Source organism: Ceratotherium simum, chromosome 6 (assembly GCF_057802395.1).
Source record: "Ceratotherium simum simum isolate JZ-2026a chromosome 6, ASM5780239v1, whole genome shotgun sequence".
NCBI lineage: Eukaryota > Metazoa > Chordata > Mammalia > Perissodactyla > Rhinocerotidae > Ceratotherium > Ceratotherium simum.
In genome coordinates this window covers 72504961-72521569 of record NC_141905.1, presented here as the reverse complement: position 1 = coordinate 72521569, position 16609 = coordinate 72504961, and the positions used below count along the sequence as shown (strand labels likewise).

General features: G+C 43.5%; 1 protein-coding gene across 3 annotated transcripts in view; it reads right to left on the bottom strand.

Annotated features, from left to right (window-relative positions):
- CASP7 (caspase 7) overlaps nt 1–16609 on the bottom strand; it is a 39293-nt gene that overhangs the window by 17193 nt on the left and 5491 nt on the right. For 2 of the 3 annotated variants that reach the window (XM_087432630.1, XM_004428091.3), the window contains exon 2: nt 15209–15318. In XM_087432630.1, coding sequence (XP_087288756.1) covers nt 15209–15318 — 110 coding nt within the window. Of the gene's footprint in view, nt 1–5762; nt 5813–15208; nt 15319–16609 lie in introns of those variants that run through there. The other variant, XM_087432631.1, reaches the window with a different exon arrangement.

Genomic DNA, 16609 nt, shown 5'->3' with positions numbered 1-16609 from the left:
GGAAACCAGGAACAAAATGAAAAGACAACCCACCAGCTGAGAGAATATATATTTGCAAATCACCTATCCAACAAGGGATTAATCTCCAAAATATATAAAGAACTCATACAACTCAACAACAAAAAAACAACCCAATCAAAAAATGGGCAGAGGATATGAACAGACATTTTTCTAAAGAAGATATACAGATGGCCAAGAGGCACATGAAAAGATATTCAACATCACTAACCATTAGGGAAATGCAATCAAAACTACAATGAGATATCACCTTACACCCGTTAGAATGGCTATAATTACCAAGACAAAAAATAACAAATGTTGGAGAGGATGTGGAGAAAAGTGAACTCTCGTATACCGCTGGTGGGAATGCAAACTGGTGCAGCCACTATGGAAAACAGAATGGATCTTCCTCAAAAAGTTAAAAATAGAAATACCATATGACCCAGCTATCCCACTACAAGGTATTTACCCAAAGAACTTGAAATCAATAATTCAAAGAGACTTATGCACCCCTATGTTCATTGCAGCATTATTCACAATAGCCAAGCCGTGGAAGTAACGCAAGTGTCCATCGACTGATGAATGGATAAAGAAGATGTGGTATATATATATATGTATATATATAATGGAATACTACTCAGCCATTAAAAAAGACAAAATCGTTCCATTTGCAACAACATGAATGGACCTTGAGGGTATTAAGTGAAATAAGCCAGAAAGAGAAAGACAAAACACCCCATGATTTCACTCATATGTGGAAGATAAAAAGAGAACAGATTAGTGTTTACCAAAGGGAAAGGGGGTTGGGGGGTGGGCATAAGGGGTAAAGGGGTACATATATATGGTGACTGGCAAATAATAATGTATGACTGAAATTTCACAATGTTATAAACTATTATGACCTCAATAAAAAAAAGGAACACAATAGGAGAATAAAGATACATGATATACACCCTTTAAAGAAAATACTTTCCATGGTTACGAAAAGTACCTTAAAACTGAATACGAAATGTGATCTTATCCTTGGTAAGTATCTCAAAAGAGAGGTAAGAAAAATCTCCTTGACCTATCCTGCCCCTAAATTGAACTCTTATTTTTCAAAACAAACGTAATATCTGCTTCCCCTTTCTGGATTTTAGTCGTCAATATTAATTTTTCCCTTCTAACCAAAACAGCTTTTTGTTAAACTCAGGTCTTTCCAGACCACAGATGTGAATCAGAGAGTGATGATCAATTCGTTCCCATTGAATACATCCTCCTGAGAGGTGCTAGCCATGGGACAACTCCATCTGTAGCTTAGCTTTGGGGAAGCAAGCCCTGACGGTCAGCTTAAAGCATGTAACTAGAGAGACAAATAAAAGGAGGAAAAGATTGTCCAGAAGGCATCAGGGAGCAAGCATCAGGAAAAAAAAAAAAAGCAGACCAAAGTCCACTGCATATAGATGCATTCTGCATGAATCAGAGTCCAAGAGAGCAGAGTCTGCCCCGAACAGTTGTGAGGCTGTGGGGCACCTTCTGGGGATCATCTCCCTTTCACCTCCATTCTCCCTTTGAGACTCCTGGGAGAGTAGTGCCATTACTTCCATTTTGCCAAGTCTGGTTGCAAGGCTGCTGCAGAGACTTTAAGTACAGCCTCATCTTTAGGAAGGGAACTGATTTCTGAGAGGGGCCTATTTTAGGGCAGCCCCTAGTTGCTGATTCTGCAGGAACACAGGACGATTGTTCTGCCTGAGTATTTCTCAAGTAAAGTGACTGTGTGACTCTAATACTACCTGGAAACACTTTTAGACTGATAGGTTTTCTCCCCTTTCCTCCGCCTCTCTCATTTCCAATTTTGAACCTCAGTAGCCTGCCTCAGTTAAAAGACCAGGCTGGCAGATGTGAGTTTGTTTAACTGGCCCCTCACACCCATAAGGACCAGCAGGACAGGTACAAAGATCCAGTTCAGTCTTTATTTCCTCGTTGGATCATCAACAGGATCCTGATTGGGTCTTTAATCAAATCACACAGTATTGTAAAAAAGAATGAGGAAGCTCTGTATTTCCCAATGTGGGATGATTTCCAATAAGTAGTGGTAAGTATTGAAGAAAACAAAGGTGCAGAACAATGAGAACGACATGCTACCTTGTGGGGAAAAATGAGGGGAAATATAATATCTTCATATTTGCTTTACTTGCATAAAGAGACTCTTCAAGGATGATATAAGGGAAAAACCATGGATTCCAGGGCTGGACTGCCTGGGTTTGAAACCCGCTCCACCACATAGCTGAGTGATCGTAGGCAAGTCAACCTCTCTGTGCTTCAGTTTCCTCATTTGTAAAAAGGACAAAATTACAACACCTGCTTCAGAGCTTCTAAACAAGCCAATATTCTCAAGGCCCTTAGAAAGGTGTTCAGTATGTAGTAAGTGGTAAATAAATATCATTATTATTACTAATGTTATGCATTGTGTATCATTATAAGTGGTTACTTGTGTTATGGGGGGCGAGGAGGATGATAGCAGGAAGGAGTGGGAGGAAGAATTTTGACCGCATACCTCTTCTAGTATATGTGCATAGGTTAATTATTCAAAAGATTAAAATAAAAATTATTATTTAATAGCTAAAAAATCACTTGCCGCAAATGGATTTCAAGATCTGGCCAATTCTGAAGATTACTGGATTCATACGTTTTTGTGCTAATTGTTGCAAGGGTTCCCTGAGATACCTTGTTTTTTCATTTTCCACTGTGGTTTTACCCCTCTCCCTAGCCTTTTAAACTTCTTCCTCTTCTATGTATCAATAATAATAACAACGATAATAAATAGTTATAATAATACCATTTTTGAACACTTACCACTTTATGTATATCATCTCATGTAATCTTTACAACAACTCTGTGAGGCATTAAACCCACTTCACAGAAAAAGATTACATTAGCTTGTCCAGCATCGCAAAGCTAAATGGGGTAGAGCCCAGGACTATTCTGAGGCCTAATACCAAGTCCCTTATGCCAGTTTTTCTTGCTTATGTTAAAATTCAGAGTCCAGGGGCTTGCCCCATGGCCAAGTGGTTAGGGTTTGGTGTGCTCCACTTCAGCGGCCTGGGTTCTCGGGTTCGGATCCTGGGTGTGGACCTACACCACTCGTCAGCCATGCTGTGGCGGCGACCCATATACAAAATAGAGGAAGAGTGGCACAGATGCTAGGTCAGGGTTAATCTCCCTCAAGCAAAAAAACAAAAAAAACAAACAAAAAAAACAAAAAAAATTCAGAGTCCTGGGCCTCTCCTAGACCTAAAGAACCAGAGACTCAGGCCAGGCCTGGGAATTTTTGTGGAGATGTTCACACCCTCTGAAGTTTGAGGGCCTCAGCACTAGCCTGTCTGCCCACTGCATGGGGCCTCTTGCAAGGTTCTGGCCTTTCATTCTTGTTTCAAGCCCCTCGGCTACTCCCAGAGCCCATGGAAGCAAAGGTCCCTCTCGGCCCTTCCCATTCCTGGCCCTTCCCATTCCCGGCAGGGTAGACAGCACCAGCTCGCCCTACCCTATCAAACACCACTCTCCACGGGTGCAGCCTTTTGGGCTCTTGGCCAGGTCAAACAAGATAGGCCTCGGGAAGCAGGGCCTTGTGGAAGGCGCCCCTCAGGAGCAGCGCGGGTATATTTAGGGTCACGTGTGAGATTTATGACTCTTCACAAAACCTGCAAGATCTCCCAGAGGTCAGGCTGAACATTAAACTGAAATTATTTTAACAACAACCAAAATCCTTCCAGAAATGCCACTCCGCCTGCAATGTCATTCTTATTCTCCCTTGTTTGCACAACATTAAGTGAGTCCCCAGCACAGCCTTGGTGGAGCAGTAACTCACCATCAGCACAGCCAGGGGAGGTGAGCTTGGCCATCCCAGCGCTAGCAGCTCATAAAGAGTTACTGTCTGTTTGGAAATCAATTGCCCAAGCCAAGCAGATTATCAGATAAACAACTGCTATTGGACAGAAGCAAGGGCCTCAAGGGCTCCAAAGAGATTGTGCTAATTAATTAGCCAACTGCAGAAAGATGGCAACAGTCCACAGCTCAGCACAGCAGGTTCTCCCAGGGGTGGGGGCTGGGGAGGGAATGAGAAGGGTAATAAGAAGCTTTCAAAGATCCGGGTTAGAAACTTCTTTAGCTGGCAGTCAGACCCCACAGATGAGATCTTCTAAAAGTGGCCGTTCTTGTTGTCCCAAGTTCATATGCCTTTCGGCAGAAGATGCTGGAACATGTGAGACCTGCTGTGACACAGACCCCAACAGGGTGGGCATGCTGAGTTTCTTTCAAGTCCAGATCAATGGAAACCAGCCTTTCTCCTGAATCTGACACACGATACAAACAGTGGAGGGACCACTTCAGACAGTCCCTAAATCACCAGGAACAAGAATCATTAATATCTGTATAGTGTTTTATGTTTACAAAGTGTGTTAATAATCATTACCCCATTTATTCTGCAAAGTACAGATGAGAGGCAAGGGAAGACGTAGCAAATAAAACCCGGACAGGGTACTTTTTAAGCCAGATTCTACCACTTCCCACTTTAACCCCCTGTCCTATTTTTTTCCCCTCCCTTTGCTAATTCTCTGCTGATAAACTTGGTCTTTATCTTGACCTTTTTACATTCTGAAGACTTTGGCCCAGATTACTACGCTGGGAAGAAACACATGATTCTTGTGGAACCTGCTGTTAAGTGCAAGGCTCACGACAAACCAGACCAGTGAATTGAAAATTCTAAATCCTCTTAAAAGCTCATGTGTTCTACAATTGGCTGAAGATTTTAAAAAATAAATCTGGCCACGAAGTCACCGTGCTTAGGGCCAGACAAGCAAGATACAAGCAACAACTACAACAGCCGGGTGGAATGATTAAGTATAGTTACGTGTGTGCTAAAATGCAACAGGCAGTTAATTTACAGAAGCAGGCTGACCACGATGCTTCCTAACCATCCTGTTTCTTGGTGTTGTATTTCATCGCCAACGTGGGCAAGACCATTATCTTCATTTCCCAGATGCATTCAGATAAGCTCAAATCTCCACTAGGAGCACAGATAATGCCACCATCAACTATCAGGAAGGAACTAGATTATCCTAACTTCTTAGGTAGAAAGCCATTTTCTGGAACATCAATTTTCACAGTGCAAGGCCAACTCAGTCATTTCAACAAAGTCAAGAGGCAAAAATTACAACCAAGCTCTGACGGTTACTTATATAAAAAGACCTCCTTGAAGAGCCTACAGCAACTCATACCAGAAAACATTAGAGGATAAAAATACTCTGCCTACTTTACAAAGAAGTGAAAAACCTCAGAAAGTACACGCTGAATTTTTACAATCCACTCTGGGTGTAAGTATAATTTTCCCCATCACTAGAGTGGATAAATACAGGTTTTATCCTCTTACAGATCCCCCAGGCTACTCGAAACGTGAATTATACCTTTCTATATTTGGAAGGGAATATAAGCATGCAAACCCGCTCCTATTTATTTTCTAAAGCGTCTCCATGAATAGAATCCCCAGTAGCTCTATCTATTTGCAGACATTCATCAGCATGAAAGTAAACACACCACCAGGCACACATTTCCCCTGAGCTGTTTCATTCGGAACTAGAGCTCTGGTTTTCATAGCTGCTTTGTCTAAATATTTTGGGGATGATTCATTCATGGTTTCAACATTTCAACAGAGGGCATCCCCAAGAGTCCTGACATACCAAGGCACAGAGCAGAACAGAGAGGAAACGAAAGAGTGAAGGCGGTACCTCATGTCTCCATCTGCAAGCACCCCCCTTTGCATCAGAACCAGGCTTTGCCCTGCGACGACGGGCAGTGAGTTTCCTTCTTCTCTGTAATAATAAAAACTCAACATGCTCAGAGCTCAGCGGGGACAGAAGACTGGCACAGCCAGCCCGGCCCTGAGGCCTGTGACTGAATCAGCAGTGAGCTGCACGCTGGAGTTTTCCATAGGACCATTCACACTGGGCTGGGAAAGTCACATTGGCCTCGCCCTTCTCTGCTGACCGGCAGAAATGCCCAGGCGCCACACTGCTGCAGCCTCCCCACCCCAGGACAGCCTCCTAGGGGAACAAGCAACTTTCTAGAAGCCTGGGGTCCAAAGGAAAAAAAAAACCCATTTTCACAAAGGTGCAGCCAGTAGCACCACCTTTAAGAGTCAAAACTGGAAACAGTAGGGAATGGCTAAACAAGAGATGAGCATCAAGAGAATAAAATACTAGCCAGCTGTTAAAGTGATGAGCATGCAGACGTGGGCGACCCACTAAAGTGCCCAACGGCACATACAGGAATCGCCAAAATATGTAAAATTATACATAAGTAAATGAACAAAAACAGGAAGTGAGTTTGTGGTGAATCAAAGAGTTCAAATTCATTAGGTTATTTTTTTCCTAATAGAGGTACTCAAGGTAGTAATACAAATAATAAAAGACTATAGAAGCATACCAAATACCGTAATTTTCAAATGAGGCATATAAACCTTTTTCAATGGTCTTAAAGAAAGTGAATGATCCAGGAGTTGCTACACTTGCCCATCTCACCCCTCCCAATGCAATCGGGAAAATGTGAACACATAAAAACCGAAACACTTGTTAAGCAAATGGCTCAGCAACGCTTTTCTCAATTTCCTGGTTCAAGGTGGCAGTTAACGGAAGGTGTGAAGCTGGTGACGTGGAGTTATAACACCTGCTACCCTGGGCAAACCTCCTTATCCGCCATCCTCAGGTCTGTGAACAACAGAGAAACGTGGCTCTGCACATTTTCCCCTGAAACTCAGTGTGCAAAAACGCACTTACACTGGGAAACAGTCAGTTTACAATACACCAAAGAGAAGAAGCTTCCTTTCCCCCAAACCCTCAACCTCCCCATTTCCCTCTTCCCCCTAAAAAGAAGAACAGAGACCTCTGATAATAAAAATGGGCAAGAGACTTTAAAAACATCATCCAGGGGAAATAAGGGACTGAATTCTCTTGAAGTAGCCTAAAATTGAACGGAAGACACAATGATGGCTGTATTACGGCTGAGGGCTCCAGAGTTCAGAACAGCTCACATACTTCGGTCCTCACTCTTACACGACCCCTTCATCCTTCTCTCTCACTTGCAGCAGTAGACAAACTCACCAGAACAGACGCAAGCCAGACTGAAAGCCCCAAGGTCCAGCAAGCTCGGCGTTGGAACATGCACCGCTATGCTGCCCATTTCTAACTTGTGACCACGTGTTCCCTTGAGAAGCAACAGGACATATTCTCCCAGTACTTTTCTATTACTATGCTTTATTTTTATATACTAATAGTGTTTTTCAATTTCTATTACTATGAAAACCTGATCATTTACCTCCCTGCCTCACTTTTTCTTTTAACCTTAGAGCTTATTTTTTACCCTCTAGAAGAGCTATAAGCTAACATAACTGGAGGTGTTCTATACGTGTAGAAGCCACAGCTTCAAAGTTTCTAGAAGGTTCCTGTGACTACGTTTTAGAGGTGTGGCTCACTGCTCCTGAAAGGTGCACTGGCCTCTGTATCAGAAAGTCCATCGCTAGCCCTGTTGGCACGCTGTCCGTACACCATCCCTCAGCTGAAAGTGAAGCAGGAAGGGAGCAGTTTCAACGAAGAATTAAATTTGCTGACCCAGTTGGGTAAAAGAAAAAAACCCGTTCTGCTGGATTAATGAGGTTTTAACAACTTGATGCCACTGCAGTTGTGGGTGGCACCTGATATAAGACGGGGAGCACTGGACCCCAAGTTATACCTGGGTCTTGGTACTGGTCTTGCTGGGTGACTATGGGTAGAGCACTTGACCTTTCTGGTCTTAGTTTCCTTGATCATTATACAAGGGAAGTGGATAAACTCCCTTTTAAGGAGTTTTTTAGTTTTAACATTACCATTCTATGATTTCTTCCTCATCAGGTAATTCAGCAGGCCGACAGTTACTTTACAATAATCCAGTGGATAGGTATTCATATCCCAATTTTGCAGATGAGGAAACTAAGGCTCAGCAAGGTCAAAGGACTCGCTATTGTCCCTCAACTAGTGAGTGGGAGGCAGGGCCAGGATCTGAACCTGGGTTGTCCAACTCCACTCCACCACTGCTGTTATTTTAAGTGGTAGGATCGCTGCTTCAAATACAGCGTTAAATCTTTATTACTCTTTATATACAAATTTGGGAGATAGGCATTCAGTATTCTGGAGTCTGAATTCGAAGCCTTCCTTTATTGAAAAGTAAATTCCCTGGGTATGTTTTAATGTTCCTTTCCTTGTACGGGACCCAGACCTGCCTCTTTCAATCAACAGGTGTGACTTAATTTGGAACACATTCTTTGGAACGAGATAAGGTCTGCTTCCTTTGTTCTTTTCTCCAATTCCAAAGCATTGCTTCTTCTGAAACACTTTTTTCCTCCTCTCCAAATGAAAAGGCAGGCCACCAGGATCTTTCTTCTAATTACACAAATAACACATTTTTTTTTTTTAGGGACTTGTTTACATATAACACTTACTGGTGGAGAAACCGAAGTTGCAGTCCAGGGGGAGGAATTATAACCAAGCGGCATTTATTAAACACACTCCGGGAAGACAAAAGTTGGAACACAAAGATGACACAGAAGAGAAAGCCCATGTGATCTGAGCCAGTGCCTCGAAAATAGGGAGTTTATCAAGTTTTGAAAAGGAGTCTTTCTCCTGCCCTCTTCACTCGGGAACTGGAAAGATAAACAAACCCCTCTGCAGGGACACCCAAGGCTCCACCAAGGCCCTGGGGAAATTTGAGAGTGCATGAAATCTGTTTTCTACTTTGTTTTTCATTTTTTTTTAATACTGATCTTGAGCAGAGCTCAGAAAGGAGCCTCTGATTTCCAACATGTTCCTGGGTGAGGACATCTTCCAGGCTGCTGGGCAGGGCTTGGTTTTATACCTACAACGGCTCCCAGTGGTACCACCAGGACCAAACTCAGCCCGTCCAACAGCCTCCACCCACATTCCCAGAACCTGTGCCGCATGGCCTGGCCATCATTCCCACGTGGCCCTGGCGGGCAGGTTCTCCCAGTCCCCTGAAAACCTCACTGCTTCTTCTCTGACAACTTGTCTGAACTCCTCCTCCAGCGCTCCCTCATCGTTCTCTCCCCCAGCCTCCCACAGCTCCCAGAACTCTACAATTCAGCAATTAGTTATTTTCTGTTATTAGCTATTTTCTGTAGCCATGCCTAGACATTCAACAAGAACTTGAGTTCACATGCAGGGCAGGGACCACATCGTTAACCTGGATGGCGGGTAACCTGTGCTAGGTGCCAGGGTTACCTTAACATCAGGAGGGATCCCTCTTCGAGTTCACAGATGACACTAGGCCTTGCTCCATAAACGAAGGCTCATAATGAATATAGCTGGTGCACATACTCATTTCTTCTAGGTCATTTTTTAAAAAGTCCTAACGCTTTACTAATTTTAAATTAATATCTTGAATATTTTTCCTTTGTGGTTTTCTGTGTTTTCCATATGTTCTTCAATCATCAGAAAATTAGAAAGCATTTTAATAAATTGTTTTTTAAGAAAAGTTAAAGAACAATCCGGATTATTCAGGACCCAACGGAATGGAAATAAAACGATGTTGTTCTGCCATCTAGTGGCAGTGCGGCAAAAAAGCCAAGACAAGTCTGAGGGCTTGGAACTACCTGTGGCCCGGGAGTCCCACCCAGACTTTTAGGGGTAAAGGCTTTCTGTTTCCCAGAATCCTTGAGGTCTCCAGGGCAGGGCGAGTGCCCTCAATTAGAGACGGGCGGGGGATGGGGGGCGCTACTGTCCCCTCTACTGCCTCACCTCGCAGCAATTCTGACACCTCGGAGAAGGGAGCTGGGGGTGGGACAGCAGGGGGAGGCGCCCGCCATCAGCTGTGGGGAGCACCCAGAGTAGCCAGCTATGCGATGCTCCCACGCACTGCACGCACAGATCTGACGTGTGGGATACAAAGTGCCCCACACACAGCAGAGGGGACCTTGGGAGGGGCTGCCGCACTTCCCTGATTCGCAGGAACCAACCAACCTCTAATGCCATATTCAGGTCACCCCCAATTAGTTACATTGTAGCAGAATAAACAACCCCAGTGAGAATCCTTAAGGCACAGACATTGAAGTGTAGAGTGTGCTGGGCCAGGTGTGATAATGGACACATGCTCTTTGAGTCAAATCACATGGTTCTGAATTGCACTTGTCTCATCCCATTATATATGAAGTCCTGACCCCATCCAAGCTTCCCATGAGGTCTCGGTCAGCAAAGCCAAGGCAGCAGGAACGTCCAGGGGAACAAGGAGAGGCGGCACAGGCTGGCGCTGTTCTGTCATCTTGACAATAGAAATATAAATGTCATTACCCCTTTTTCTGGCAAAGCGGCTCAGTGGTTACTAGACGACTTCAACTAGTCCCCGCGGTCCAGGTGCCACATTCTTCACCGGCTCTCCCTTCTTCAGCCTCTTCTTCCTCTTGGACACAAAGTCCTATTGCTCTACCTCCCAGGCACCTCCGCAGTCCGGCCGCTCCCTCCACCTGCCCGGGTCCCGCTCCCACCTAAACCACCCACTCTCACCTGGAGCAGTGCAGCAGCCTCCTAACTCGCTTCCCTGCCCACAGTGCCCCTCTTGCACACATTCTCTTCCACTCTGCAGCTTGGATCTTGTATTTTTTTTTTTGTTTTTTTGTAGATATAATTGATCAAGTCAGTCTACCTCTTAAACCCTTTAATGACTTCCCTGTCCTTAGGATTAATTCCAAATCCTTAATGGGACCTCAGACAAGCCCTTCTAAAATCCGGCCCCTGTCCATTTATCCCCTTCTCCTCTCCTGCTGTCCCTCCACATCCCATCTTCCTCCCAGCTAGAATGATGCCAGACCTCATGCACCCGTCCCCTCCATCAGCCTCCTAACTCCCCATCAAGGCTCAGCACACACACCATGGCTCCAAGGGGCCTTCTCTGACCCCCAAGACCAGGTGAGGTACCCTTTTTAATTATTCTCCCCCAGCGCCCCACTCTGCCCCTTTCCAGCACCATCACATCTCAATTATTCTTTTCATGTCTGCCTTCCCTATAAGAATGGGTCTGAGGCAGGGGCCATGTCGATCCTGTTGATCCTGTTCCCAGACACAGAAGCTGGCACATAGAGGCAGCAACAGAATCATGGGTGAGAGCTCGGTTTGACAGGTAAGTGAACGCAGGTTCAAATCCTGGCTCCACCACGACTTGGTGCAAGGGACTTAACTTCTCTCTGTCGCTCCATAAATATTTAATGAATGAATGAAACCATTAATTAGTGACCCAAAATGGCATCTCAAGTGGTTAATTTTAAAGCCGGTGTTACTTTACTAGATGAAAGAACTTTCTATCTTACTGAAGTAAAAAAATGGAAGGAAAAAGCTAAATTTTAAGGGTACGTCACAAATCCTGACTGAATTTTATTCGATTTGACTGCCTCCTTGGGAGGCAGCCAGTGTATCATCTAATACCTGGGTACCAGGCAGATGCCTAGCGAAGGCAGAGAAAGTAACAGCTAACATTTCACAGCCTGGAAGAATAAGGCATTACACTGTCATTTATTGTAGCTTAATATCATTTAATAATTCAACAATCATGTCTTACAATTCATACAACCTAAATAAGCAGTTCAGAAAACGGAATTTAATTTAAATATTTTGCAAGGATACTTAGTTTCTTTTGATAATATGAAGGTTGATGTCAACATCAGCCATGCTATAAAAAAGGTATAGTGTACCAGAATACAGAAGACTATCCGGGCTTAGTTACCTTTCCAAAGGACTTACGGTGGTAAAAAACCCCACATCACAGATCACATCTACTTTTGCAAAATGACGGGTCTTTAAGGCAGAGGTCGTCAAACAGGTTATTCGAAGACTTTCTAAGGGGTGCAGACACAGACAGTTTTAAGGGAATGACTGACTGGATTCTCAACTTCCATTTGTATTTTTCCTAAAACTGGTCTGCCTGAGATACCACCTCCCCTTTCCCAGTCTCCCATCTCCCACTATATAACAGAAGAGTAGACTTCTCATCCACCTTAGAGGATGCCGAAACCTCCACATCATCTAACAAAGGGACAATTCAAATATGAGCATCCGTGAGTCTCCTTGAATCCACCACTGTGGTGGATTCCACAAGAGTCTGATAAGGGTAAAGGATGAGATTAGAAATGGGGCTATTGGGGCCACACTGGGCTGTTCCCAATTCATTATATATTGAAAACAGTATATAGTAAAATGGAGCAGGAGTGATGTGGCTCTTGTATAATGACTTTGGCTCTTTTACCCCCTGATTATTCCCAAAGACACTATCACTTTGGAGCTAGAGTCCCTGTGAAAGCAAAGCAAACACTGATTCAATGAGGTAAACACCTTCCCTCTCTCACTTCCCATCCTCCATCCATCCACCCATCCATCTGTCCGTCCGTCCGTCCATCCACCCATCCACCCACCCATCCACCCATCCACCCACCCATCCACCCATCCATCCATCCAAGAATTAGAATTCAGAACCAAGATGGTTGTCACAGGGATGCCTAATAACACATTGATTGAACTGAAAAATGGTATCAGACCTTTCCGATTGAAAGCAAGTCTGTTACGGCTGATGGCTTGACAAGGACTGGCTTTGTCAACTAGAATACACAGCAGACATTTTCCATAAATCAATGAGCTACATCTCCAGCTCCAAGGTCTTAACAAACCTATATTTTAAAAAGCATATAGTTTAAAAGCACTTTACCAAAAAAAGGATGCTGACAAATGTTTATTAATGCCACTTTAATCATCTTATGTCTGTTGGAGTATTTTGGGTTAAAAAAGTTGCCTCTAAAAAGAGGAACAGATTTAATTAACAGTTGAGAAGTTCTGATAGAGCCTTTTTTGGTATACTTCCCAGAAACTGAAAAAATAAATGTCTCTAAGGGCTGAATAACAATTCCTTTTCTAAGTCAGGTAATTTCCAATTCTTTATTTTCAATAAAACTGAAGAATGACCTAATTGAGTTGTCATTTTTGGCAGAGAACTACGGAAGGAATTCAAATAATTAAGTGACTTTATTATAACAAAACTCCTGCCATCCCATGTATTTATTCATGGTTTCTTAGTGCTTCTATCTCTAAAAATGAAAAAATGGGAAAAAGAGGTGACACTGAACTCTTTCTTATTCTAGCAATAAGTATTATTTGTCCATTTATTCATAAACTCGCTTTTTAAAGGCCCAGTCCATTATAAGTTGCTATTTTAATTTAATAATTATTTTGATGAATAACAATTTAATAGTACAAATGATTTATCAATATTTATTTGTTTGGATCAACTGTGAATTAATAATGGCTGAAATAGTAACCTAATCTAGAAGAAATTAATAGTAACTTAGTATAAAAGAAATTTCTTTTAATACTCATAATACCTGTAAAAATTTCTTAAAATTTATGCTATGTACATATGCACACACATATATGTTACAGAGATGTATAATGAGGTGATCAATAAAAGACTTTCAAGGAACTAAATCTATAACATCAGAATAAAATGTTGTGGGGGGAAATAGAATTAAAAAAAACAAGTTCAGGGTTTCGGAAAAAGAAACAACATAAAAATTCTAGCTGTTAAAGGGGAACTTGTTTATGTACATTTTTAATGGATAATGGTGGTTTACTGTGAATTTAGATTCCATTGGATACATTTAAAGAGATGATTTTTAAATGTCCATATTTACAACACACCATTAATTTTCATAATTTCTGGGAAGTACACCAAGAGGCTTTGCTAAGATTCATGAAACCACTATTACACAATTCCTGTTTCTCTTTCACTTAGAAGCAACCTGCGTAACTCAGATACTCAGAGAGCTGAGAAAACTGAAATATTATTACATTCTTTGCAACTATTTTGACAAGAAATTTATGTCACCTTAAAATGTACAAGGGGTGTGTAGTTTTATACTATTTTGGGGGTATGTGAACAAAAACATTTGAAGGCCACTGCTCTAAATAAAGGGCTTGCACTGGGGAGTGGACTAGCCTGGACCAACTGACCTCACGGTTTTGAAAAGTTGTCAGGAGTTGGAGTTGTGTTTTCTGGTTATTTCATTGGGTATTCTTGACCCTAAAAGGCAACCAACGCCAAAGGGTCCAGGATGTTGGGGTCTTCCCCTGTTTCCGAGTCTTGTTTGGGAGGATATGACCCAAGGCCCTCTCTGGGATGTTGCAGGGAGCCAGGCCGCCCCTCATCACCAGCCTTTCCCCTCCTGAGCACTGCTTGGGACCATTCCTTAACCTCAACCTTTATCCCCATCACTGTCCCTCCCATGTGGGGCTTGGCTTGGGAGATACCAAGAAGTCTGATGCTTCTGACCCACAAACCACTCCTGTCTCTTGCCAGGAAGCCACACCAACCGCCCCTCCAAGACCAAGGTTAAGGGGAGGTGAGGGACTCCTCCATATCCCTGCAGCCCTACTTTTAAATGGAAAGCACAACAGAGCTGTTAAGTGAGTGGCACTGGTACCGCTGGGCTCCAATCTCAGCTTCACCATTTATTAACAGTTATCACAAAGGCACGCTGTTAAACCTCTTAGTGCCTCAGTTTCCCTACCTCCTAAATGGTGATAACAACAGAACCACCTCCTGGGATTATGAGGACTACAGGCAATACTGAGCTGGCATGCAAGAGTTGAATAAATGAAGCTATTATTATTATTAAATGTAAAATTTAGAATTTTAAAAGTGAACTCAAGAAAAGGTGGGAATCAGTAGACACGATGCTCCCTCCTTCAATGGAGTACCACCCCAAACCTCCCATCCCATAGCTCCCAGATTCTGCCTTTCAGCCAAGCCTAGCTCCAACTGGCAGCAGCAGCCCATGCTCTGCCCCAAGGAGGCTGGCTGCAAATCACCTCTGATGAGGACAACCCCTCACTCCTGGGCAGCTGCCACCCAGATGTGCAGCTGCCGAGCAGGAGACCCCCATAGATTGGTTCCCCCTACACCTGGGCTTGCCCCAGAGACACAGGAGTGCACGGGGACCCTAGTGTTGTCATATACAGCTGGCAGGATTCTATGCAAATTTCCCAAGCACAGCATAGACCTCCTTCTCTGAATGTACCCATCCCCCTGGGTGGGTGGAGATGGCAGAAGTGGCCCAGGGCCCCTCTTTAACCCAGAAAGGAAGGAGACTTACCTGAAGAGTGATGGGACAAAGGACGACCGGTCTGGCTTAGCATCAACTGCATCTTCGCTTGTTGAATCCCCAGCGCCTTGCTCCACAACACAGTGTTGATCATCTGCCATCTGGAAGGAAAAAAAACAAACCAGAAAATTGGTATCCATTGGTATCATTGGCCTCGTGATATTTTTAAAGAACCCTCCTTAGGTGACAACAGTTTTTCGTTAAGCCTAGAGGTGAGCAGCCTTCCATATTCAGCCTCCAGGGCTACTGCACCAACAATTTCTCCAAACGCCTGAGCGCCAACTCTATTTCAGGCATTGGTCCAGAGACTGGGTACACAGAAGAGAAGAAAACAAAGTCCTTGCCCTCAGGAAGCTTCTAATCCAGCATCCACAATTTTGTTAAACGTTCACGGCGTACGAGAAGCTGTGGAAGATCTGTCAAGGTTTGTAACAAGAAGAAACTCCCCCTAGACTGCTCACAGGTTATAAGGCGCTCATCCTTGGCGTGGCATCGCTCAGACCCAGTTCAAAAACAGCAGCAACCAGGGGGACAAAGCTCTCTTTCTGTTTCAGATGACTTTACATGGTTCCAAAACAGATTTCCATCAAATTATTTTCCTGCTCAACAATCTTCAAGAGATCTCTACGACGTAAAAGTTCAAATCAAAACACATCTCCTTGGATTTTAAGGCTCTTCATTGTCATGTACTAGAGTCAATGAACTATGGCCCACTACTTTTTTGTAAATAAAGTTTTATTGGAATACAACCACACCTGTTCATTTATGTATTACTTATGGCTGCTTTCCTGACACAACCAGAGTTGAGTAATTGCGGCAGAGACCATATCCCGAAAAGCCTAAAATATTTACTACCTGGCCCTTTACAAAAAAGGCATGTCCCCTGATGTAGGACAAACACCAGCCAACAGGATCCCCTACTCACTTACGACTCCCTCTACATTACGGAGTAAAAATAACAATAATAAGAATAGAAACTCACATTTAGTATTTACTGTGCTAATTTTTTTGTAAGCACTATCTTATTTTTTTTAAATAAATGAGAGCATTGATTTTTTTGAGGAAGATCGGCCCTGAGCTAACGTCTGTTGCCAACCTTCCTCCTTTTTTCTCCCCAAAGCCCCAGTGGATAGTTGTATGTCACAGTCGTACATCCTTCTAGTTGCTCCATGTGGGAGGCAGCCTCAGCATGGCTTGATGAGCAGTGCGTAGGTGCGCGCCCGGGATCTGAACCTGCGAACCCCGGGCCGCTAAAGTGGATCGCACGAACTTAACCGCTACACCACCGGGCGGGCCCCAGCACTACCTTATTAGTACTTCCAATAATGCTGTTACATCAGCCCTATGATCACCGCCTTTTGACAGATGAGGAAGCTGAGCCTAGAAAAGGTT